Here is a 25414-nt window from a genome sequence, read left to right on the forward strand (position 1 = left end):
TTTTTATTAGCATTGGGCCAGGATAGGAAGTTGAAGATTAGCAAGAGGAACCTAATATGAAGAGGTGGCATAAGCTGTGACTTTCTTTTCCATTGTAGTCTCCACGTGCTGGACAGCATTGTTTGCTGTACGGTATTTCTTCAAAAGATCCAGTTAACTGACTTTTGAAGGTTGAGCAGCCAATCGTAGTATAATCACAAATGCATAATTTTAGGTGATGCTTTTGTTTTTGTTGTTGGAATTTCTTAAGCTAGCACTTAGATGCTAATAATTAATTAAGATTGTGGGGTATTCGATGACCAAGGAATTTACTTTTTAATCCTTTCAGCATATCTTAAAATTTTGTATAAGAAAAATTATTCTTTTTAAGATTTGACTAATGTTACAAAGATACAAATCATTTATTTTACTACCTATAAACTGTTTCAGCCCACTGAAGAAAAGCTATGCTAATTTATATAGCTTTGACATTTTATAATTTTCATGATTTTTAGATAAAGGATTTTATATTTAAAACTTTAATAGTCTAGTCTGAGTTCATTTATCTTTAATTTTTGAAACGGGTAGAGTAATTCATAACAGTAATTTTATTCCTGTAATGTAATATTCACTTCAGTTCATTTGTGCATTAAAATTCCTTTAAGACCGTTATTAATGATTTATATAATGAAATGTCATATTAATCACAGAAGTTTTCACATTTTATTATTCTCTTCCATGTTAATACTATCTTTATGATCTCTATTAATGTTTTATATCCTCTAATTTCAATTATAAATCAAGAATATTTTCATGTTTTTGTTGGTATTTGCTTTTCAGGGGTGCCACCTTTAAAATTTTATGACTTTTTCCCTACATATGCAATATAAAACATCTTTATTCATATAAAGGTAGTTAATTATGTCTTTGTTTATAGTAAACTTTCATTGACAAACTTATAGTTATAATATTTCTTTTCAAGCTCAAAGATTAGAACGACTCCGAAAAGAGAGACAAAACCAGATCAAATGCAAAAATATTCAGTGGAAAGAAAGAAATTCTAAGCAATCAGGTAAATCAAAATAATTTTAATTGTTAATTTGAGATTTATATCTTTAGTTTATATTATTATGTAAGAGTTTCTATTTTTAATTCATCCTTTTACATACTGTAGACTGCTACCTCTTATGTTTTGAGCTTTGAACTCTTTCACTTGGGTGCCTTGGCCCTCTGTGTGTTCTTTAGGTCTTGTCTTTTTGGCTACTCTTTGTTCTGGGGGACAGGAATTCATGAGTGCAGGGCACATTTTGTAGAAACTGTTGTGCTGGTACCTTGTTCTTAGAGCCAAGGTGTACCTGTGGTTTAGATGGGCCTCGAGATTATAGATTCCTCCTGGCAGTTCTAACCTGGACTTTCCCATGGATTAGTGACCCTAGTAACAGCCTTTTTTGCTTATACACTAATTCTTTTCCTTTAGCTTACAAACCATTATGTTGCTGGTATCAGCATTTCCAGAATGTGTTCCTGTGGTATGTATATTAAAAAGCTGACCATTGATGTATTTTCAAAACTTCAAGAAGAGAAGACTTCTAAAAAAATTATACAGTTGAATGCTATTAAAATATTTTCTAATGTTTTATCATGTTTCCTGGACTGTCTCTTTTTCTCTCCTTTCAAATAAGTGTCCACAGTCTATCTTTCAATTTTCTTCATACCTCGCACTACTACCCTGGTGTATAATATGTGACCAGTCAATTTTTGTTGACTGACTCCTTTGCTACATAATATTTATGAAGCTAATAATATTCATGATTATCGCAGTAATAGCAGCACCTACCGAGTGCTGTGGTGAGTACCTTATGTGCATTACCTCCAGTGAATGCTTCTATAAGGTGTAAGTTTCATTGCCATTGTTAACGAGTGAAACAGAAGGTCACAGGGACTTAACTTGCAGAATTTACAAGGCTAGGAAGTGGTAGTGCAGTAGAGTCATGTTTTGTATCTAGCTCTATCTCAAGCCCAGTCTCTTTCTGCTAAACCACAACATATAAAGTGGTTGTTGCTTTCTCCTACTATGATTATAAACCCAGGAGTGTTCATTGGGTATGATTTTCTTAATGATTGCTTGTAAATGATGACTGTGTAGAACCAGAAATCTCATCCACTTCTTTCTCCTTGTATCTCACTTCTGTGACTACCTGTAATTCTCCTTGAATATCTTTTTAGTTTTGCCCTGATATTTTAAAGATCTCTCCAGACTGGCCTTTTCTGTTGATCTAGTTAATACTTCTCTCTGTTGTATTTAGCACAACCTGGGAAATCTTTCTATCATTTATCTTTTCTACTTTCTTCAAAATTTTTGTATATCTTAAGTATGTTTCCTATTTATTACTTCTTAATGAGTTCAGAGCCAGTTTAGTAAGCCCAGCTCTCCAGCTACCCTTTGCTTTGCCATCTTTACTTCCATATCTTATAACAATCATTAAAAAATAAAGTAATAAATAGAGGAGTAAAGCATCTGAAATATAACAGCATTAACACCTTTCATAATGTGAGAAATAACTTCTTCAACCTATATTTTGATGCGTTTAATAATCTAATAATTAGAGATACATCTAATAAATTTTAATACTGCCATCACCCACTCCTTAAAGTCAAATCCTCTCTAACTTTTGTTCAGTGTTTCACAAAATGTGCTGGAGGCATAAATAAATAGTCCCCTGTTTGCTTTCGTTTAAACCACACTGTCCATTTCTCTCTCCCTCAGTTTCTTTCCTTCTTATTTCCGTCTCAGAGATTTCAATAATTGACCCTGAGATCTTAATTCTGGAAAGGCTCTTTAAAGTGCCTGCCCATGCTTTGAAATGTTGACCTTGATCCTGGCCAGACCAGTAGCCTGCCTGGTGGTTATTCCTCGTCAAAATTCAAAGGAATCCCTTTGAATTTTCTGTTAAGCTGGGTTCTATCGTTACCACAGACTTACACCCAGATATTCTGAAATGGTTAGAAAAGTGGAGTCCTCAGTCCACTAAACATCTCCCTGGCAAACGGAGCAGCCATTCTGTTTTCACACATCTCTCAAACGCATATTCTCTTTTGGCAAGAAATGCCATGACCAAATCATTTTTATTTTAATTGGGAATTTTGGCTGTGTTATCATTCATTTACTCACTCTTTTTATGCTAATTACATTTTATTGAAAATCCTTTCATCTGTTTTTCCTTATCTTTGTTTTACTTCATTCCCCACTAGAAGAATCATCATTGTGAATGTGATGATCTCCCCTGCAGTGTTCTTTTCCCATAATTATTCTGTCTGCGTCCAGTCCATTCTTTAAGACACTGCCTAAATGCAGCCTTTCTATAGAGGAGTTGGAAGGATCCTAGAAGCCATCTGGTCCATACCTCGAAGTTCTTCATGAACATATTGACGTGTGTGCCACAAGACCATGTGATAAACGTAATACCTTATAGTAAGATCCTTTTAGTGTTTCTGTAACTAAAACTGCATGGATAAATCTGAAGCCAATGTCATTGGAAGACAGCATTGTCAGGAATAATGTCAAATCAAGGACTAGTATTTTTAATTTTATTGTTTTAAAATGGTGTTTTATATTACTTACAAAATTAGTCAATACTCTTACTCATTGAGTCATTTAACAAGTGTTTCTTCCACAGCTTCTGTGTACATAGTAATTCACCGCTCGGTGCTGCGGGAAATATATGATTCTCGTCCTCAAAAAGTTTGAAGTCTAGTGGAATTCAAGGCTACATGTAAGGTTACATGTAAGGTTAAATAATAGCTTAAAATAATAATGTACTTTATATCAGTTACTTATGAATATTCCTGGTTTTCTTTATATAACTTTTGTTATATAGCAATAGTTCCCAGGTGCAGTGGCTATATAAAAGTCAGAAATGCATCCAAAAGTGTTATAATGACATCTGTATGCATTTCTAGGCCCTGTCTGTGGAATTCCTGATGGAGTAGATAGAGGTTGGGGTCCACAAATCTGTATTTTTCAGAAGCTCACTGGGTGAATCTAATGGGTAACCAGCTCTGAGCACCACTGGATTATACGCCACCCACTAAGTTGACTTCATGCAAGTAGAACAGATTAGTTGTTAATATTTCTATATTACTGGTGAGAAGACGAGTACAGAGGTGCTGAGTAACTTTCCCAAGTCACTTACAAGTGGTAAATGGCAAAGTCAGAATTCTCGCCCTGGGCATTCCGACTGCAGAGACTGTAGTCTGTCTGCTCTTTCCCCTTCTGTCCCATACTGCAGGCAGAAAGGAGCTGCTCTGGGCGCTTTGGGTATTGAAGGGTCTTTGATGTTCCCTTGCGCCTTTCCTTCTCTCTCTGTCAGCTGCAGGTAGGGTTCAGAAAAGGCCAAAGCTTCTATATTTAAAAAAAACAAACAACTTCCAGTGGCTGATAATGAAAAGCAAGTGAAGTTAAAGTTGAAGAGCAACGTGAACTCGAGTAATTCAGGAAGCACAGCTGTGCCTTATGAATGGCTTAGAACCAGGAGGAAGAGCTCTGGGACCGTTCCCAGTCTTATGCTATTTTGTGCTCATCTGATCTCTCCTTCCTCCTCCTGTTCTGTTCCCTCTCCCCACAACTACTTTGTCTGCTTGTCTGATACAGAGTTATTCATTCAACAAATATTTATTTAGCTCCTACAGTACACAGGAAGAAATAGAGAAAAACAATAGAATGGGAAAGACTAGAGATCTCTTCAAGAAAATTAGAAATACCAAGGGAACATTTCATGAAAAGTTGGGCACAGTAAAGAACAGAAATGGTATGGACCTAACAGAAGCAGAAGATATTAAGAAAAGGTGGCAAGAATACTCAGAAGAACTATGCAAAAAAGATCTTCATGATCCAGATAATCACAATGGCATGATCACTCACCTAGAGCCAGACACCCTGGAATGTGAAGTCTAGTGGGCCTTAGGAAGCATCACTACAAACAAAACTAGTGGAGGTGATGGAATTCCAGTGGAGCTATTTAAAATCCTAAAAGATGATGCTGTGAAAGTGCTACACTCAATATGCCAGCAAATTTGGAAAACTCAGCAGTAGCCACAGGACTGGAAAAGGTCAGTTTTCATTCCAATCCCAAAGAAAGGCACTGCCAAAGAATGCTCAAACTACTACACAATAGCACTCATCTCACACGCTAGCAAAGTAATCCTCAAAATTCTCCAAGCCAGGCTTCAACAGTATGTGAACCATGAACATCCAGATGTTCAAGCTGGATTTAGAAAAGGCAGAGGAACCAGAGGTCAAATTGCCAACACCTGCTGGATCATCAAAAAAGCAAGAGAGTTCCAGAAAAACATCTACTTCTGCTTTATTGAGTATGCCAAAGGCTTTGACTGTGCGGATCACCACAACTGTGGAAAATTCTGAAAGAGATGGGAATATCAGACCACCTGACCTGCCTCCTGAGAAATCTGTATGCAGGTCAGGAAGCATACTGGACCTGTATGCAGGTCCAGTCAGAAGTGGACATGGAACAACAGATTGGTTCCAAATAGGAAAAGGAGTACGTCAAGGTTGTATATTGTCACCCTGCTTATTTAACTTATATGCAGAGTACATCATGAGAAATGCTGGGCTGGAGGAAGCATAAGCTGAAATCAACATTGTTGGGAGAAATATCAATAACCTCAGATATGCAGATGACACCACCCTTACGGCAGAAAGTGAAGAAGAACTAAAAAGTCTCTTGATGAAAGTGAAAGAGCAGAGTGAAAAAGTTGGCTTAAAGCTCAACATTCAGAAAACGAAGATCATGGCATCTGGTCCCATCACTTCATGGCAAATAGATGGGGAAACAGTGGCTGACTTTATTTTTCTGGGCTCCAAAATCACTGCATATGGTGATTGAAGCCATGAAATTAAAAGATGCTTACTCCTTGGAAGGAAAGTTATGGCAACCCACTCCAATACTCTTGCCTGGAGAATCCCAAGGAGGGGAGAGCCTGGTAGGCTACAGTCCATGGGGTCAGAAAGAGTCAGATGTGACTGAGCTACTTCACTTTCTAAACAGCATATTAAAAAGTAGAGACATTACTTTGTCAACAAAGGTCCATCTAGTCAAGGCTTTTCCAGTAGTCATGTATGGATGTGAGAGTTAGACTGTAAAGAAAGCTGAGTGCCGAAGGATTGATGCTTTTAAACTGTGATGTTGGAGAAGACTTGAGAGTCCGTTGGACTACAAGGAGATCCAACCAGTCCATCCTAAAAGAAAGCAGTCCGAGGTGTTCATTGGAAGGACTGATGTTAAAGCTGAAACTCCAGTATTTTGGCCACCTGATGCGAAGAGCTGACTGAGTTGCAAAGACTCTGATGTTGGGAAAGATTGAAGGCAGGAGGAGAAGGGGATGACAGAGGATGAGATGGTTAGATGGCATAACTAACTCAATGGACATGAGTTTGGGTAAACTCTGGGAGTCGGTTATGGACAGGGAAGCCTGGCGTGCTGCAGTTCATGGGGTTGCAAAGAGTCGGACATGACTGAGCAACTGAACTGAACTGATTCTGGGAAGGATTGAAGGCAGGAGGAGAGGGGGCCGACAGACAATGAGATGGTTGAATGGCATCACCAACTCAATGGACGTGAATTTGAATAAATTCTGGGAGTTGGTGATGGACAGGGAGGCCTGGCGTGCTGCAGTCCATGGGATCGCAAAGAGTCGAACATGACTGAGTGGCTGAACTGAACTGAACTGACAGTACACAAAGGCAGTTATGCACTGTTATAGGCCTAAAAGGTACAGCAGTAAACAGGCGGCAAAATCTCTCCTCTGATGGAGCTTGTTGGGGAGAAAGAGTTAACAGACAGTATGTCTTATGTCAGAATGGGATAAGTGGCACAGAGAAAAATATTATCTAGCTCATGGTGATAAAGAGTGCTAGGCAGGGGATTTTGCTGTTTTATATGGGGTCATCAGGGAAGGCCACATGAGGAAGGTGATGTTTGAGCAGAGATCTGAAGGAGTGAGGGAGTGAGCCAGGCAGGTAATGGGAGATGAGTGTTCTAAGATGAGGGATCAGCAAGTACAAAGGTCCTGGGGTGGAAATGAGACTGATATACTGGTGGAAAAGCAAGGAAGGATACCTGTTGGTTAGAGCACAGTGAGAAGGGGAAGTGGGGTCGGAGAAGTAAGCCATGGGAGATCTGATCACAGATGGTTCTGTAAGGACCTGGGTGAGGTGATTTGATCAGAGTTCTGGTATGATATGTGACTTAGTTTCTTTTTCCTAGCTTAAATTTCCTGTAAAACAACTATTTATTATAAGAAATTTCAGACACAGAAACAAAGAAGAACCTTTTCAAACATATGCAAAAGTAGGGAGAATGGTGTCATGAACCCGCCTTGCCCATCGCCCAGCTTCAGCAGTTTTAGTAATATATGTCTCTTCTCACATCACTTACATGTTCACTTACCCTTTCCTCCGAGATTATTGTTATGCAAATCCTTGCTGTCATATAAATACTTACGTGTTTTTTAATGTGTACTTAAACTGCACTACCACTGTTCTCCTAAAAGTGAGCAGGAATTCTTTACAGTTATCAAATATTTCCTTGTTTCAACACCCCCCCCCGCCCCGCCCCGACCCATTTCATTTGTTCAGGTCTAGATCTAAGGTCCACACATTACTTTTGGGTAACATGTCTCATTTCCTTTGTAATCTACAGATTTGGATTCATTTCCAGCTTTTTATTCTGTAGTTTATTTGTTAAAGAAACTGGGTCTTTTGTCCCATAGAATTTTCTGCATTCTGGCTTTTGCTAATCATATCCCCACAATCTCATTTAATATGTTCCTCTGTCCTCTTTATTTCCTATAAACTGGTGGTTGGATCTGGAAAATTACTCAGATTGAAGTTTGGTTTTTGGTAAGACTGCTGTGTTCATACTGATCTGTATTTTCTATTGCATCATTTTAGGAAACATGGAATGTTGTCTTGGTTCTTTTTGTTTGTGATAAGATTGATGGTAGAATCAGGTGTTGTCCGTTCATTATTAAATAACTCCCATCAGCCTCTCGTCTGTTGATTTTAGTGGCCATTGATGAGCATCACTAGATTCATGATCATTGCATGCATGCTCAGTAGTGTCCGACTTTTTGTGACCCCATGGACTGTAGCCTGCCTGGCTTCTCTGTCCATGGGATTCTTCAGGCAAGAATACTGGAGTGTGTTGCCATTTCCTTCTCCAGGAAATCGTCCCTACCCAGAGATTGAGCCCAGGTCTCCTGCACTGGGAGGCAGATTCTTTACCTCTGAGCCATTTGGGAAGTCCAGATTCTTTCATTCAGTTCACTTCATTTGCTCAATCATATCTGACTCTTTGCAACTCCATGGACTGCAGCGTGCCAGCTTCCCTGTCTATCGCCAACTCCTGGAGCTTGGTCAAACTCATGTCCATTGAGTCAGTGATGCCATCCAACCATCTTATCCTCTGTTGTTTCCTTCTCCTCCTGCCTTCAATCTTTCCCAGCATCAGGGTCTTCTCAAATGAGTCAGTTCTTTGCATCAGGTTGCCAAAGTATTGGAGTTTCAGCTTCAGCATCAGTCCTTTCAGTGAACATTCAGGACTGATCTCCTTTAGGATGGACTGGTTGGATCTCCTTGCTGTCCCAGGGACTCTCAAGAGTCTTCTCCAACACCACAGTTCAAAAGCATCAATTCTTTGGCGCTTAGCTTTCTTTAGTTGTGGAATAGTGATTTCTGACTTTATCAGTCTTTCTTAATTTTTTAACAAGTTTTATATAAAGAACTTTCCCATATCTATTATTTGGCCACCCTCAGGTATAGTTCCTACAAGAAAGGTAGGATAAATGCTTGATTCTTTCCCTTTGTTAGTAGTTTTCAGGATGAAGAGTTTATTCCTTAGCATCCTGTATAGGTGACCAATGAGGGTTTTTTTCCTTTTGTATCGTTATCCACTCATGGGCTTTAAGCATAAATTATATTTTTCTGTTCATTGCAGTTATTCTTTTTTATGCTAATGTTGTCCTTTTGTATAGTGAGTCCCTTCACATTTGCTTCTAGCTTCTTTTGACACTGTTCCAGTACTCTTTCATAGCTTCCTTGCTTTCTTGTGTAACCAGATGTTGCAGGTTCATCTTGCCCATTTTCTTCCCCCCATTTGGAATCAGTCATTTCTCCTGGGAGTCTTGATTCTTTTTAGTGGTAAATGCCATTGAGAGACCACAAGTGAGCTCTAGGGGTGCTCGCTGGATTGATTTTTTTTTTTTTTAAATAGGCCTTTTCATGGAGTAGAGCTCAGAAAAAAATAAGATTTTAAAGAGAGAATACATTGTGAGTTAATGCTGATAATTCCAATCCAAATTTAGGAATTTCTACTTAATTGTTTTGATTTTATGTTCATGTATCTTTTCTCTTGCTGACAATCTGGGTTCCAGAATTGAAATATGAATATAATTAGTAACATGATTAGTGAGAACATTTTAAGAATTTTTTTTTATCTTTTTAATACATTCCACTAGGAAATACAGTCATGTTGCTCTGTGATAAAGTTACTTAAAATAATTCCTCTCTTTGTAGTTAAACTACCAACTAAATACTACACTTAGGTTCATGTATTTCATTTTGCTTTATTTTTTGAGGTTGCATTTTCCTTTATTAATTACGGAAAACATTTGTGTGGTTCCAGAGTTAAATACATAAAAGAAGAGAAATCTAGCTTCAATCTTTATCTTCTATTCTTTTAGTCATTTTAAAAAAGGTTTTGGCTTTCCTGTCCACTTACAACTATATATAAACATATTCACATTTGTATCCCCTTTTTTAAAATTAAAGATAGCATAATACACCCTATTTTATGCAACAGATTTTTCAGTCAACAACATACCCTGAGAATTACTCTGGAGCAATCTATGGAGATAGGTTTCATGATGTGAATGTGTCATAGTTTAGCCACAAAGGCCCTTGTGGAGGGATATTTGATAGTTTTCAGGCTTCTGCTGTTGTAGATGGCACTGCAGTGAAAAGCCTCCCACATATGAGTTTTGTTTTGTTGCTAGTATCCCTAGGATCAGATCCTGAAAGTGATATTGCTGGGTCAAGAGGTAAATATATGGTTTTCTTGGACATTCCCACATTCCCCCTTCATTGAGAATTTACTCTTTTGCATTCCCTCTAGTGTCTATTTCCTCGTAGCCTTAACATTTTTTATTTCTGCCAATCTGATAGAAGTGCAGTGGTATCAGTATGATATTTGTGTATCTCTTATTATGAATGTGGTTGCACATCTTTCCATTTGTTTAAGAGTTTTGAGTTTCTTCTGTGGATATTATATATTGTATATTTTTCTATAGGGTTGTTGATCAATGTCTTCTCTACTTTGAGACTATATAATTAGGAAGTTTTTATTTTTATAGCATCAGATTTATCCATTTTCTTATTCTGAAGTTTATAACTCATATTTTTAAAAAGTCATTGGCTGGCTCTGGGTTGAGTTGGGGAGGAAAATGTGGAAACAAGACCAGTTTGAAGATGGTGGTAATAATCCAGCTTCCATAGCCATAGGTGGTTCTGAATATCTTCTAAAGTTTCTCTTGATAGATAAAGTGTGAAAGAGAAAAGTGGAATGACACTTAAGTTTTTTTCCTGGCAGAACAGAGTTGCCATTAACTGAGAAGTTGATTGTGGAAGGGGCAGGTTAGTGGAAAGATCAAGAGGTTGGTTATATAAAGACATGAAAAGTTTGAGATGCCATCAGCCAACCAGGTAGAGGAGTGAAATAGAAAGTTGAATATGCAAGTTTGTAATTTTAGTGAGTATTTAGAAATAATCATTTAGAAGTTATCAGCATACAAGGGTATTTACTTATTTAAGTTTTCCCTATTTATATATTTTTTATTGAGGTATGCTTACATACATTGAAATATACAAGTGTTAAATGTTTGATGACTTTTGCCAACATACACACCTGGGTAACTAGCATTCCAGTCAAATATGTAGCATTTCTGTAACCCAGAAAGTTCCCTCGTGCCTCTTTTTAGTTAATCCACTGCCCAAAGGCAATTACTATTCTGATTTATATCACCACAGTTTAGTTTTTACTTTTGTAAAATGGTGTTTCTTCAATTTCAGTCTGAATTTGGCAATAAGGAGTTCATGATCCTAGCCACAGTCAGCTCCCGGTCTTGTTTTTGCTGACTGTATAGAGCTTCTCCATCTGTTTTTGCTGACTGTATAGAGCTGCAAATAATATAATCAATCTGATTTCAGTGTCGACCATCTGGTGATGTCCATGTGTAGAGTCTTCTCCTGTGTTGTTGGAAGAGGGTGTTTGCTATGACCAGTGCATTCTTTTGGCAGAACTCTATTAGCCTTTCCCTTGCTTCATTCTGTACTCCAAGGCCAAATTTGCCTATTACTCCAGGTGTTTCTTGACTTCCTACTTTTGCATTCCAGTCCCCTGTAATGAAAAGGACATCTTTTTTCGGTGTTAGCTCAAGAAGGTCTTGTAGGTCTTCATAGACCTGTTCAACTTCAGCTTCTTCAGCATTACTGGTTGGGGCATAGGCTTGAATTACCGTGATATTGAACATAGAACATCAGACTGGTTCCAAATAGGAAAAGGAGTACGTCAAGGCTGTATATTGTCACCCTGCTTATTTAACTTATATGCAGAGTACATCATGAGACACACTGGACTGGAGGGAGCACAAGCTGGAATCAGCATTGTCGGGAGAAATATCAATAACCTCAGATATGCAGATGACACTACCCTTATGGCAGAAACTGAAGAAGAGCTAAAGAGCCTCTTGATGAAAGTGAAAGAGCAGAGTGAAAAAGTTGGCTTAAAGCTCAACATTCAGAAAACGAAGATCATGGCATCTGGTCCCATCACTTCATGGCAAATAGATGGGGAAACAGTGGCCTGACTTTATTTTTCTGGGCTCCAAAGTCACTGCAGATGGTGATTGCAGCCATGAAATTGAAAGACGCTTACTGCTTGGAAGGAAAGTTATGACCAACCTAGACAGCATATTAAAAAGCAGAGACATTACTTTGCCAACAAAGGTCCATCTAGTCAAGGCTATGGTTTTCCCAGTGGTTACGTACAGATGTGAGAATTGGACTATAAAGAAAGCTGAGTGCCAAAGAATTGATGCTTTTGAACTGTGGTGTTGGAGAAGACTCTTGAGAGTCCCTTGGACTGCAAAGAGATCCAACCAGTCCATCTTAAGGGAGATCAGTCCTGGGTGTTCATTGGAAGGACTGATGTTGAAGCTGAAATTCCAATCCTTTGGCCACCTGATGCAAAGAGCTGATCTCATTTGAAAAGACCCTGATGCTGGGAAAGATTGAGGGAAGGAGGAATAGGGGATGCCAAAGGATGAGATGGTTGGATGGCATCACCGACTTGATAGACATGAATTTGAGCACGCTCAAGGAGTTGGTGATGGACAGGGAAGCCTGGCCTGCTGTAGTCCATGGGGTCACAAAGAGTTGGACACGACTGAGCGACTGAACTGAACTGAAAGGGATTTGTAGGGTATTTGGAGTTTTTACACATGGGTTTGGGTGGACTCAGGGAGTTGGTGATGGACAGGGAGGCCTGGCCTGCTGTGGTCCATGGGGTCACAAAGAGTTGGACATGACTGAGTGACTGAACTGAACTGAAAATGGCATTTACCTACATATTTTATCTTATTGGCTGTGCTGCACCACTTGTGGGATCTTCATACCCCAACCAGGGATCAAACCTGGGCCTTTGGCAGTGAAATCCAAGAAACACTAATCCAGATTCTGGAATATATAAGTACATTAATCAACAGATTAATATCTATTAATTATACATTAATAGCAATAGATTAAAATGTACATTTAAGAACATTTTAGATTGCTACTAAAGTGGTATTTTAAATATTGGAAGTGCTGTTCTACCTGTAATCAATCAACAAGTTTATTTCTGCACTTTGGAAAGGAATGATCCTTTATCAAACACGTATTTCTTCTTGTTCAGTCACTAAGTCATGTCTGACTCTTTGCAGCCCCATGAACCACATCACGCCAGGCTTCCCTGTCCCTCACTGTCTCCCGTAGTTTGCTCGAACTCATATCCATTGGGTTGGTGAAGCCATCCAACCATCTCATCCTCTGTCGCCCTCTTCTTCTGCCCTCAATCTTTCCCAGGATCAATGTCTTAGCATCAGGTGGACAAAGTATTGGAAAAAGCAAAAACAAAAAACCTACTGGGTGCTAGGAACAATGCCAGGTGTCTTATCTTGTCCCCACAATGATCCTAAGAGATAAGTTACCAATAGCTCCAGAAGAAAGGAGCTGTGACTTATCAAAGTCAAGTAGGGTTAAGTGTGAAGTGAGAATGTATTAACTCTTCCATTCTCTGACTAATTCACACTTGGACTTCTCTCCTCAACCTATGACACTTTCCCCCTGCCTCCTTTGCTTCCTACATCATGGGGAAAAGGATCTAATTCTTTTTTAAAAGGTAGCGTTTCTGGAGAAGGAAATGGAAATCCACTTCAATATCCTTGCCTGGAAAATCCAATGGACGGAGGAACACAGTGGGTTACAGTCCATGGGGTCACAGAAGAGTTGGACACAGCTTAGCGACTGACCAACCACCACCGCCTAACTCCTTACCACAGACTGCGCACATGCGCACCGTAATTTTCACGCTCGAGTGCTGAGTCAGCACGGTGCTCAGTGAGATCCTAGTTTGGTAATCACAGTTATGAATAGTTGATCTGGATGATTCGCAGTCTTAGGACTGTATCATGCAGGTGTTATCCTTGCACAGTTCTGTGTTGCGTTACATACATTGCTCGTCCATTCTGCCCTGGCCTTTGAGAGGTCCATCTGCCGACTCCCTTTCCCTTTCCATTGTTCTGCTGACCGGGGAGGCTAGATTTGGAGGTTCGCTCTCTGGGCATACCAGATTATTTGCATGCGTATGATAATCATAGTAGCCTTCTTGTTGTTGCAGGTCACTAAATGCATGAGGTTTTCAGAAATGTATGCTACTATTAGCAAAATAAATAAAAAATAATGATTTTCTGGGCCCAAGAGGCTAGCATACTATTCATTCACACACACAAAATACATCACTTTGACTTTGCTATCTAATCCACATTCTGAATTTGTAAGTACATGTAATCAAGAGATTAATATCTGTTAGTTATACATTCATGGCAACAGGTCCTTTTCTCCTTATTTACCATATAAATCTATAGGGACTGATCTGATAAAGTTGTCCCACTAATTTGTTGAAAATAACTTGTTACCTTTTTAAAAAGTTCTAAGTGACTATTTCAGAATTATGTTTGATCTCAGTTCAGGTTGGTTGTGCTCAAGAATGGAATGGATTGAACTTAGTTATTGCACATTTTGAGATTGATTCATTTGAAACTTTAAGTGTGGAAATTTTCTAACATCACCTAAATAAAAAGTACAATGAACCCCCATGTACTTATCATCCAGCTATCACCTTAAATGACGTTCAAATTAATACAGAGAAGTAAATGATCTTTGAGAGGGTATGGAACTAACTTGTCTTGGTTCACTAATGAGGAAGTGCTTTAGGTTTTGATTTAATAACTTAATCTGAATTCCTTCAATCATTATTTTATTCATTGATTCATGCAATGAAATTTATTGAAGGTCTACTGTGTTCATTAGTGCCTAATGGCTAAGAGCCTTGGTGGGGTGCAAATCTTAGCCCTGCTCCTTACAGGCTGTGTGACCAGGCGCTAATCAAACTATTCTATGCTTCAGTTTCCACACTGACACAATTGAGATAATGCTAGTGTCTACCTCATAAGTTTGTTATGAGGTTTAGATGAGACACATTGGCTTCCTCAATGTATGTTAAGTACTGTTATTATAAATACTCTTCCTCCTCTTCCTTTTCCACTTCTTCATTTTTGTCATCCAGATTATGTGCTAGGTACACATTGGGAACTGTGAGAAGGGTAAGTTGTGAACCGTGACCTTGAAAAACCAGAACTTCAAAATTAGAGGGAGGAGAGTTCTTCAGGATTATCTGGTTTGACAAGTCCAGAGAGGTTTAGTGAATAGTCCAGAATCACACATCTGTTAGTGGCAAAAGCCAGGCCAAAGCTCAGATCTCGCAGCTGTGAAATGCTCTTCTTATAGAATAGCCCTTTTGTTGATTATCTGACCTCTGCCCCTTTCCTTAAATCCTCCTCTTTCTAAATTGATGAACATGACCTACATGTATATTTCAGTGCTCTGCTCGTTCAGTGCACAGACGTAACAGTATATGTTAGTTAGGCCTGTTGCACATATCAGACCTGAACATGTCCTTAAGGTTCCAAGGAAGACTTTAGGGAAGGTGGACACAGGCCATCTCTCTCTGTTGTAATCACAAAGATGTTTTTATCTTCCTCTTGTATCACAGCCCAGGAGTTAAAGTCACTGTTTGAAAAAAAGTCCCTCAAAGAGAAACCTCCAAATTCTGGGAAGCAGTCGATATTATCTGTACGCCTGGAGCAGTGCCCCCTGCAGCTGAATAATCCCTTTAACGAGTACTCCAAATTTGATGGCAAGGTAAGTAAACTGGAACGCATCCCTTCAGGTAACACCTCGACTAAATGGAGTTACTATTGGTATTGTCATTCTTATTTTTATCAGATTTAAATTTAAGTAGGTTTCAAAAGGAAGTCAGAATAAACAAAGGATGTCTCTCACATTTTCAAAGACTGAGAGTGTGAAAAGGTCTGGATTTGGGCTTACTGTTTGCACAGTAATATGTTTGGGAGGATGAAAACAGAAACAGTCCCGAGATAGGAATGTGTGTGTTCCTGTTTTATGTTCTCAGGTTTGGGTTAGTTGGGTTGTGATTAATTAAGGTCTAACTGTGGGTAAAGCCTTGACAATGATTCTGGGAGGCAGTTTGCATTGTCTTGTATGAGTCTTGATTATAACTCCACAAATTGTGGACGTTAGAGCTTCTGCTCAGAATTCTAAGACGTTCCTTTGCATTCCAGTGTTTTATTGAATCTCGTTTGACACTTGCTGTACAGGATGACTTAATTTTTTCCTGTCCTGACAATTTACAGTCTGTAAAGTTAAAGTGTGTTTATTTTCCTTTTAGAAAAAGGACCACTATTTTTAGTGGAGTATAGCTCTACGTGAGCACCCACTCTCCTGCATTCCCACAGTCTGTGTCTCTGCACCAAACTGAGCAGGGCTTTCAGAACTGCAGCAGTCGATTTTTTTATTTATTGCCATTATGTGTGCTGTCTGTCAGTGGCGTGGCGGTGCTGAGTGATAGCTTGTTGCCTGGAGGGATTGTGTACAATTTGTCTTATTTCAGCACAGTTGCAATTAATAAACATAGAACTCTTTGCTTATGTTTGCACTTTTCATATTCAAGTCCTGGTTATATGCCTGTTCCATCAGTTGTCATCTTTGAGCATGGTGATGTTCTTTACTTTGAAACGCTTTCATCTCATACAATTCAGCATGTTTTCACTGGGTTTTTGTTTAGTATCTAAGTCATGTCCAACCCTTTGCCACCCTATGGGACTGTGGCCCCCCAGCCTCCTCTGCCGATGGGATTTGCCAAGCAAGAATACTGTAGTGGGTTGTCATTTCCTTAAGTAAGCATATATGGCCGTTGGCACATGAGGTTATTGATGCTGGCAGAGAAGAACAGAAACTAGAAACAAAATGCATAAGTAACATAAAATCCTAATTTGCTCAGGAATTTTCCCCCCAAAACATCAGAAAGCACTTGTAGTAAATTAGAAATTGTATCCTGTGAAGAGCTTCTCTTCAGTCTGCCCCTGCCCCCATCTCCTGCTGCTTCTTGTGGAATACAGCAAAAAGAAGGGTCTCCCTAGGGAACGGGAATGTCAGCCTCTGGAAACCAGTGAGTTGGGCTGAAGGGGACTTTTTTTCGGAAATACTTCAGTTGATTCATTTGGAAATGTGAGACGTTATTATTGGGATTAGATTACATGGCTGGAATTTATTTGTTTCCTATCATCTCATTGTTTGAGGATGTAATGAATTCTGGAGTAATTAATATGTGATAATGCTTTGCCAACAAAATAGCACAGATCTTTTAAAATACAATATTCTAGAATTTTGATTATGCTATTAGATTCTCCTATAAGTTACTTACACTTGGACTTGTTCGAAGGTTGTGAACTCTGTGTGTTATATATACCTAATTTCTGAAGTGCCAGGAAGGAATCGAAAACTAAACCGTTTCCTCAGTCACAAAGGAATTATTTTTGCTAGATGTGTGTTTACACTTACAACTCTTGATGTTTTTTGTCATAGCAAATGTACTTGTAATCAGCAAAGGATGTGAGCATGGCCCAATCACCATTGTACAATTGATTAAGAAAGATTTATATATCGATAAGTCTTTCTTGTGATACAATGATATATTTTTTATTATCCTACATATTACAATTGCTAAAACACAATTAAACTCTTGTTCTCATCTATTATTTAATATTGATGCATTTGGCAGATGTGTAATGAAAGTGGCTAATATTTGAAGGATATTGTACTGTACATATTAAATTAGTCTTTCTTTTATCTTTGTGAAATGCATCAATATGATATTCAGTGACATCTCAATGATTAATAGAGAATTATACTTGAGTCAAGCCTTTTCGTAACCTAGAAATTAAAATGACTATTCAAATAACACCTCAAAATGATGAAATTAGCATTTTGTGATTGCATAATAATGGGATTGTAGTAGTTATAACAGCACCATGGCTGCCTCTAGAGTTAAGATCATGTCAACCCCTTGATAATAAAGCCTTTCTGTGAGAGTCGACTTTAATAATTTCCAGATTGATTCTTCCCATAAATCATTTGACATTCAGCACTAAATTTTTGTTACTGTTGTAACTTAAAATTATTTTATTTTTATTCAGCTCATATTTAAGAAGTGAAATGAGTGTCCTGTTTTAATGATTCACCATCTTGTCATTACTCCCTGTTTTTGCTTCAAATGTAAGAGTTTCTCATGTATTTTGATAGTTCCTTTTTTTTTTTTGCAAAGGTTTGTTAAAGCCACTAAAATATGTACAGTTTTTCCCCCCTTACAAATATTCACAATGCTTTTCTTGGGAATGACTCTTGCCTTATTTACATAATTAACTGAGTTGCTTAGGTCTCTTGGGCAAATGGTACATAATTGGGGAGAGAAAGGGACAGGAAAGAGTTTGGGGTCTAATTAAATATGCTAAAAAACTACTTAATTATGTATTTCCTCAAGAGACTAACTGCTGTGAAATCCTCCTTATGATTAAACTAGCGTTGGATTTGGAAAAAAGGATTTTGTTTTTGGTATGGCCTTACAGTTACATCAGAGTTAAGCAGACATCTTTAAGAGTTAGTGCAAACTGAATTGTTGTTGGTTTTAGTGATTCCAAGGGTAAGCATCTCTTAGCTACTGCGCTGAATTAAAGTGAATACTTTCAAATAGTTTCTGGCTCCTGTAGCTGGTTAATAATTTTACTTTTTAAAAATTGTGGTTGGTTGATAACTTCTTGAAGATATACAGTTGAGAGGGAAGGCCATACTTAGGCATAGGCTTTATGGTAATTTTGAAGGGTTTTTTGATCAGGTTTATTACTGTTTTTGGCTTCCCTTGTAGCTCAGTCAGTAAAGAATCTGCCTGCACTGCAGGAGACCCGGGTTCAATCCTTGGGTTGGGAAGATCTCCTGGAAAAGGAAATGGCAACCCATTCCAGTATTCTTGCCTGGACAGAGAAGCCTGGTGGAGTATAGTCCACAGGGTTGCAAAGAGTCAGACATGACTTAGCGACTAAACCGCTACCATTACTGTGTTTATATTATCTTTTTTGGCAAGTTGGCAGGGCTATCCATGACCTGTTTTACATTCGTAGGTTATTTATAACTCTCTTTACTGATCATTTGAAAACAGACCAAGACAGATTGCAAGTGGTTTTAAGGAATGCTTAGCTGGACAAGGCAAAACCAGGCTCAGCCATCTGCCTCAAGTCTTTGGGCTTGTTAAAAACAGGACCTCTGATTAATGAACAAAACCAACCTCTGTTTTAGAGGTGAGATAATAAGAAAATTTTTGTGCTGGTCCTTGTGATCTCACTGAATGTGGAAAATGTTGGGTGTGACCGGGAGTTGCTCTGAGGCAATGAAGGCGTGACAGGCAGATTTCAGTATTCCTAAATATGTGGGTTTCTGCCCTGTCTCTCCACCTTTTAAAAAAATGAAGTCTTATTTTAAAAAGTATCTCTTTCTTTTCATTCAATGAAAATTCAACTACCACTTAGTTGAGAAGCTTTAGCTAGTACATTGACATCACTATTTTGTTTAAACTGTGTTTACAAATATTATCATCATCAGTAGACTTCCAGAAGTTCAGATATGCACCTCCTGTCAATACTGTTACTAACAAAGAAATGGCACTGATTATCAGTTGTGTAACCATAGTCAGGTTTTTCATCTCACTGAACCTCAGACGTAGGAAAAGAAATTGAGTTCCTTCCTCGCAATCCTGATGAATCCATCAAATGGGATAAAACACCCAGCACAGGAAGAGGCGGTGTAATTTAGTTGGGAAGCAGATCTATTTTGAAGTAAGATTTGAGTTTGAATCCTGACTCTATCACTTAATGGTGTGACGTCAGGCTGGTTACTTAACCTCATGAAGCTGCAGTCCCTCGTATGTGGAGTGAGATGGTGGTGGCCTGTCTTTCTCTGGAGGATTGAGACAGCACACCAGAAGCACCCAGCAAATACCTCACTTCTGCACCTCTCTCTCTCTCTCTCTCTGTAAAGTAAAGGGTGCGGGCCAGTGCTGCTCTCTTTCCTTTATACTTCATTAGATTGTTGACAGGATAGAGTGAGAGGAAATGTGCTCTTAAAGCCTGGAGTTTAGCATGGGTAAAAAAGATGCACAGCAGACTGGGTGACAGTGGTCTGCTTGTAGAAGTCCAGGGAATCAGTCCAGTGGGGTTTTGACCTTTAACTTGAAATAGGAAGATTAAGACAAGTAATTACTTCCTTTCTTTTTTTTCCTTTCTGCAATGGCTATTTTCTAAACATCAGGTGAGAAGGTAGTGTGATGTCAGTAATTGCTTGGCAGTTTACTAAAACATTAAATATCTTGCTTATTTGACTTAGCGAAATTATACTCTGAGTATGAGGAGGATGTTTGCCTTGACAAGTACTTTAAAAAGCAGAACCAGTTCTGGTTCATATAAACAACTGTGACTTTGATTGTGTTAACTTATTAGAAAGTAACCGTTTCTCTGTTAGAAACTGTTTTAACAGGGAAGCTGCAGAGAGCATGGGGGAAGGGATAATTCATGAGTGCTAATTGCTTGGCTGTTAATTTTCATAAGTGTTGATAGAAGCAGTTCCTTAAATTAAACTTTGTTTAAAATGTATCAGGGGAAATATTCCACAATGTCGAGCCTGAAGTGAAAATTAATATGAATGCTGTGGCAATTAACACATACTGGTTAATAGCTTTTAGCAGCATTTTGGGATGATAGTCCTTAAATACATTTTTGCATGCTGCTCTTGTTTCAGCATTGTTCCAGTCTATGTCTGGATAATTATGAACAAATGTTTTCTACAGTCATTGGCATTAAGTAGCTCTCTTCACAGAAACGTCATTTAAAACTTTGGAGAAAGTGCGAAGGGACTGAAAACTGTTGCAGACTCATAAAAGGCCAGCGAATCTCCGTCCTGGAAAGGCAGATTGCCTTTCCGAGGAAAATGTTCCTCCTCTGTTACCCTGGGAACGGCCCTGTCTTATACGTTAAGCTACTTTAGCTTCAGGGTCTCTTTCCAAAAAATTATAACCTGGACTTCCAAGTGTTGATTATGTTTCTGGACAGCAGCTTTTGCTTATTGCTGCCTGAGCTGAGACATGGCCTTAAGCCTAAGGGCCTTCTGCCCTTTGACCTTGCTTCTTTCTTCTGACCAACCTCCCTCCCCGCTGAAGTTAGCCAGCCACCCCTGTCCTCCCCATCAGAGGAGGTGGCTGAGAATGGAGTTGGCTCTGTCGATCTCATTTCCCTCCTTCCTTTCAATAAGAGTGCTCCGGGGGTTCACTTGGCTTAGTGCCTATTAAGAGGCAATCTCAAGAGAGAGAGACAATCTGAGGTAACTTAACTCTGTTGTTTGAATTAGGAGCTGTTTGTCTCTCTCTTCCATTGGCTTCATGAAACATACCTTTTTAAATAAGGGAGAATAAAGCCCCAACATTTGGCAACTTCTCCCTGTGGCTGTATTTTGCTAGCCTTCCTTTTCATAGACCAGTTTTTATCAGTCTGTTCTATTTCTAAGCAAGAAATAGATATTATTAGATATTTATTACTTATTCACACACCATGGTATACCAAGAAAAGGACCAAATTCATTAATTTAAAAATATCTTTTCCTGCAATCATTTCCCCCTACAGTTGTATGAATTCAGTGCTCTTCCTGTGGCTCAGCCTTTCCTGGAAATCTCCAGGGGAAGCTTTTGGATTTTTGTCTGAGTGGTGTTCACAATGAATTAAATAAGAATCTTACAACAAAAGAAAGTGTTTTCAGCATCCTCTTCTGCAGTTAAATTCTCAGGGCTGAGTTCTTAAAAGTAGCTTATTCCACTCTGAGCTTTCTGTCCTGGCCTCATTTCTGCAGTTTGTTCTGTGTCTCACCAGTCCGGAGGCTTCCTCTAATTTTAGAGCCATCTAGAAATTCCCATCAGAGGTGGAATTCACCGTCAACTCAGACTTTTCAAAGGAAGGCAGAATTTTGCAATGGTAAGAGCATGTTTGTCAGGCTTGGGTTAGAATTCTCACTTGGCTGTTTACTTGCTGTGTGATCCTGGGCAGACCGATTTACCTTCTTTAAGCCTGTTTTCATATCTATAAAATAAGGTTCATGATACTTACCAGAAAATGTTGTGAGGATTTAATGAGAATTATAAATGCGTACGTAGTGTATGTGGTCAGTGCTGGAAGATGTATTGGTTTCCTTTGACCACATTGCCATTATTTATTTCCTATTTAATGAGAGTCTGCTACATACCAGGCGCTGTTAAGTAAAATCTGGATACAGTAGTGAGTCAAAACAGACCTGGTTTCTGACTTCATGAAGCTTCCTCTCTTGGCAGGAAGATAGATGTTATATAAATAATCGCCAAACTAAGTGCAAAATTGCAGTCATAGTATTGTTTAGTCACTAAATCGTGTCTGACTCTTTTGTGACCCCATGGAATGTAGCCCACCAGGCTCCTCTGTTCATGGGATTTCCCAGGCAAGAATACTGGAGTGGGTTGCCATTTCCTTCTCCAGGGGAATCTTCCCGACCCAGGGATCGAACACGCGTCTCCTAAAATGGTGAGCAGATATTCTTTACCCCTGAGCCACCAGGGAAGCCCCGCAGTCATAATATCAGTTCAGTTCAGTCTCTCAGTCGTGTCTGACTCTTTGTGACCCCATGAACCACAGCACGCCAGGCCTCCCTGTCCATTACCAACTCCTGGAGTCCACCCAAACCCATGTCCACTGAGTTGGTGATGCCATCCAACCATCTCATCCTCTGTCGTCCGCTTCTCCTCCTGCCCTCAATCTTTTCCAGCTTCAGGGTCTTTTCAAATGAGTCAGCTCTTTGCATCAGGTGGCCAAAGGATTGGAGTTTCAGCTTCAACATCAGTCCTTTCAGTGAACACCCAGGACTAATCTCCTTTAGGATGGGACTGGTTGGATCTCCTTGCAGTCCAAGGGACTCTCGAGAGTCTTCTCCAACTCCACAGTTCAAAAGCATCAATTCTTTTGCACTCAGCTTTCTTTATGGCCCAACTCTCACATCCATACATGACCACTGGAAAAACCATAGCCTTGACTAGAAGGTCTTTTGTTGACAAAGTAATGTCTCTGGTGCTGCTGCTGCTAAGTCACTTCAGTCATGTCTAACTCTTTGCGACCCCACAGATGGCAGCCCACCAAGCTCCCCCATCCCTGGGATTCTCCAGGCAAGAACACTGGAGTGGGTTGCCATTGCCTTCTCCAGTGCATGAAAGTGAAAAGTGAAAGTGAAGTTGCTCAATCGTGTCTGACTCTTACCAACCCCCTGGACTGCAGCCTACCAGGTTCCTCTGTCCATGGGATTTTCCAGGAAAGAGTACTGGAGTAGGGTGCCATTGCCTTCTCCGGCCTTCTCTGCTAATTAATTACCACCTTCCAGGAGAGATACTGGAGGCTTTGGAGGATTTTCATCGGGACATCTGACCTAGTCTAGGCTATCAGGGATGGTTATCTCTGTGAAGGTGACTCAACCTGAGAGTTGAAAGCAGAGTAAGAACTAGCTAGGTGAAGGGAGAGGAGAAAGGACTTACAGAGGATCTGAGGCAAGTGGCAGGGGTAGGGGGTTGCGGCTTGAAGATTTGGGAAACTAGAAGGCTGTGTGCTGGAGCCCAGGACTGAGGTAGGTTGTGGTGCAGGGGGAAGCTGCAGGACCTGTTTCTACCACAGATGGCTGTAGGAGTGTCCTCTGCAACCTGAGAATATAGGGCAGCCTTGAACCAGTTAAATGAGGAGGGAGAATCATAAGGTTTGTGTTTTGAAAAGATCCCTGAAGCTCTGATGAAGAGAATACACTGGAGAAGGGTTTGTGAGGCTTGAGAGACCAATCAAGACATTTTTGGCAGTGGTCCAGGTAAGAGATGGTAACTTGGGCTTACTTATTGATGATGGAGGTGTGGATGACTGCAAGAGGTACTTAGTAGGTAAAAGTGATAGGACTTGATGATGGATTGACTATATGTCAGGGAACGTAGGAGAAAGGAGTTTCAGGGATGATTTCTTGATCAGATTCTGGCTTGAGGAACTGAATAGATACATCTCTGAATTAGGAAGCAGTGAAAGAGGGCTGCGGATGCTGCAGAAGTTACCGTCGTTTGACAACACGTCACAGCCTGTTACCATGTCCTTAAAGACACTACACGTATTCTATTTTGGAGGGATAGGGTATACCCTCCTTGTTAGGCTTATATTGGAGGCATCCGAGGCAGGGTCTGGGATGAGCATGGGCTAGGAGCCAGGAGCCTCTTCTCTGTTTCCACTTCACAGCCAGCTTTGGTACTTTGGCTGAGAATTTGCCCTAGAAGTCAGTCACCTTCTCTGAGACAGGGCTGTACTTTCAGATGCCTAATCCAGCTCGTCAGGCCCTTCAGAGGAGAAAATGAGATAGTAATTTTAAATGAGGCAGATGTCAGGTGTCCTTTAAGAAAATATATTGATTGTAATTCTTGGAGATTAGGGGAGTAAGAGGTAAAACATGGACATATTTTTGCTATAATAAGATTGCTGTTGTGGTCCAACCCTCTTCCTGGCTAATTAAATACCAGATTAGCAGATGAAATCTGGTTGGAATGAATAGCAAACACTGAGATCCCAGTGAAAGCATAGGAGACAATCTGTTTTATAGGTGTGGTGGGACTGCAGACGGTGGGGTTTTATACTGAGCTTTCTTATTGTGGGCAACTTGCTCTGCATTAATTTGCAGTGTAGAGATTTTCTTGTCGTTCCAAGTGCTAGGCCTTGATTTTATTATCTTGAAGACAACTATCCATAAATATTAAGTGACAGCCTAGGGTCACCCACTTGGGCATGGAGTCTAGGTGTTCTAACTCTTAAAGATTTTTATTTTCATTCTTAATGGCATTCATACTTATAAAATGGAAACCTGAGTTCCAGGTTCTCAGGTTTTCTGAGACCATGTGGTGGAAAGAACACAGACACAGAAGATGTTTTAGCCCCGGCCATACTATGGCGTCTGTGACAGGTCACCTCCCATCTCTAACAAAGCCTCAGTTTCTGCATGTTTAGAATGAGGAACTTGGCTTAGATGATCACTGGATTTCTTTTGGCTTTAAGGTTCCATAGTTTTGTGATTGGAGGTGACTGACATCAGTGACATGTAGAAGGTTATACGTGGGAAAACTTGAGCTCTTGAATAGTTGATCATCTACATACATGTTGCTACTTTCCTCTTTTAGTTGATTGTAACAAAATTATGGTAGAGGTAGTTTTATCTCCATTTTAGAAATGAATAAACTGAGGCTCAGAAAGGGAAAGTGACTTGCTCAAGGGGACCCCACTAGTATATGGCAGGACTGGTATTTCAGTACCTTTTTCCAGTACCACAACTTTCTTTCTTAGACTCTTTTATAGTCATCTTTGTGGAGGAAATACAGTATTGTTAATATCTGAAAATTTTCAAAATTTAAAAACAAAATAATTTTCCCTTTACCAGTAGACTTAGAATCTGATACACTGGTTTAGCTCTTATCAGTTGTGTCTGTTTGGTGAGTTACTGCATTTTGTAAGCCTCGATTTTCTCACATGTAATAAAGAAATAATGAGATATTGGAGCTGA

General features: G+C 39.4%; 1 protein-coding gene across 19 annotated transcripts in view; it reads left to right on the forward strand.

The window, feature by feature from the left end:
* MAPKAP1 (MAPK associated protein 1) overlaps positions 1–25414 on the forward strand; it is a 240055-nt gene that overhangs the window by 30150 nt on the left and 184491 nt on the right. For 14 of the 19 annotated variants that reach the window (XM_042245202.1, XM_027965752.2, XM_042245206.1 and 11 more), the window contains 2 exon segments: positions 962–1051; positions 15423–15571. In XM_042245202.1, the coding sequence (XP_042101136.1) occupies positions 962–1051; positions 15423–15571 (239 nt within the window). 19 annotated transcript variants of the gene reach the window in all.

This window comes from Ovis aries, chromosome 3 (assembly GCF_016772045.2).
Source record: "Ovis aries strain OAR_USU_Benz2616 breed Rambouillet chromosome 3, ARS-UI_Ramb_v3.0, whole genome shotgun sequence".
In the NCBI taxonomy this organism is placed as follows: Eukaryota; Metazoa; Chordata; class Mammalia; order Artiodactyla; family Bovidae; genus Ovis; species Ovis aries.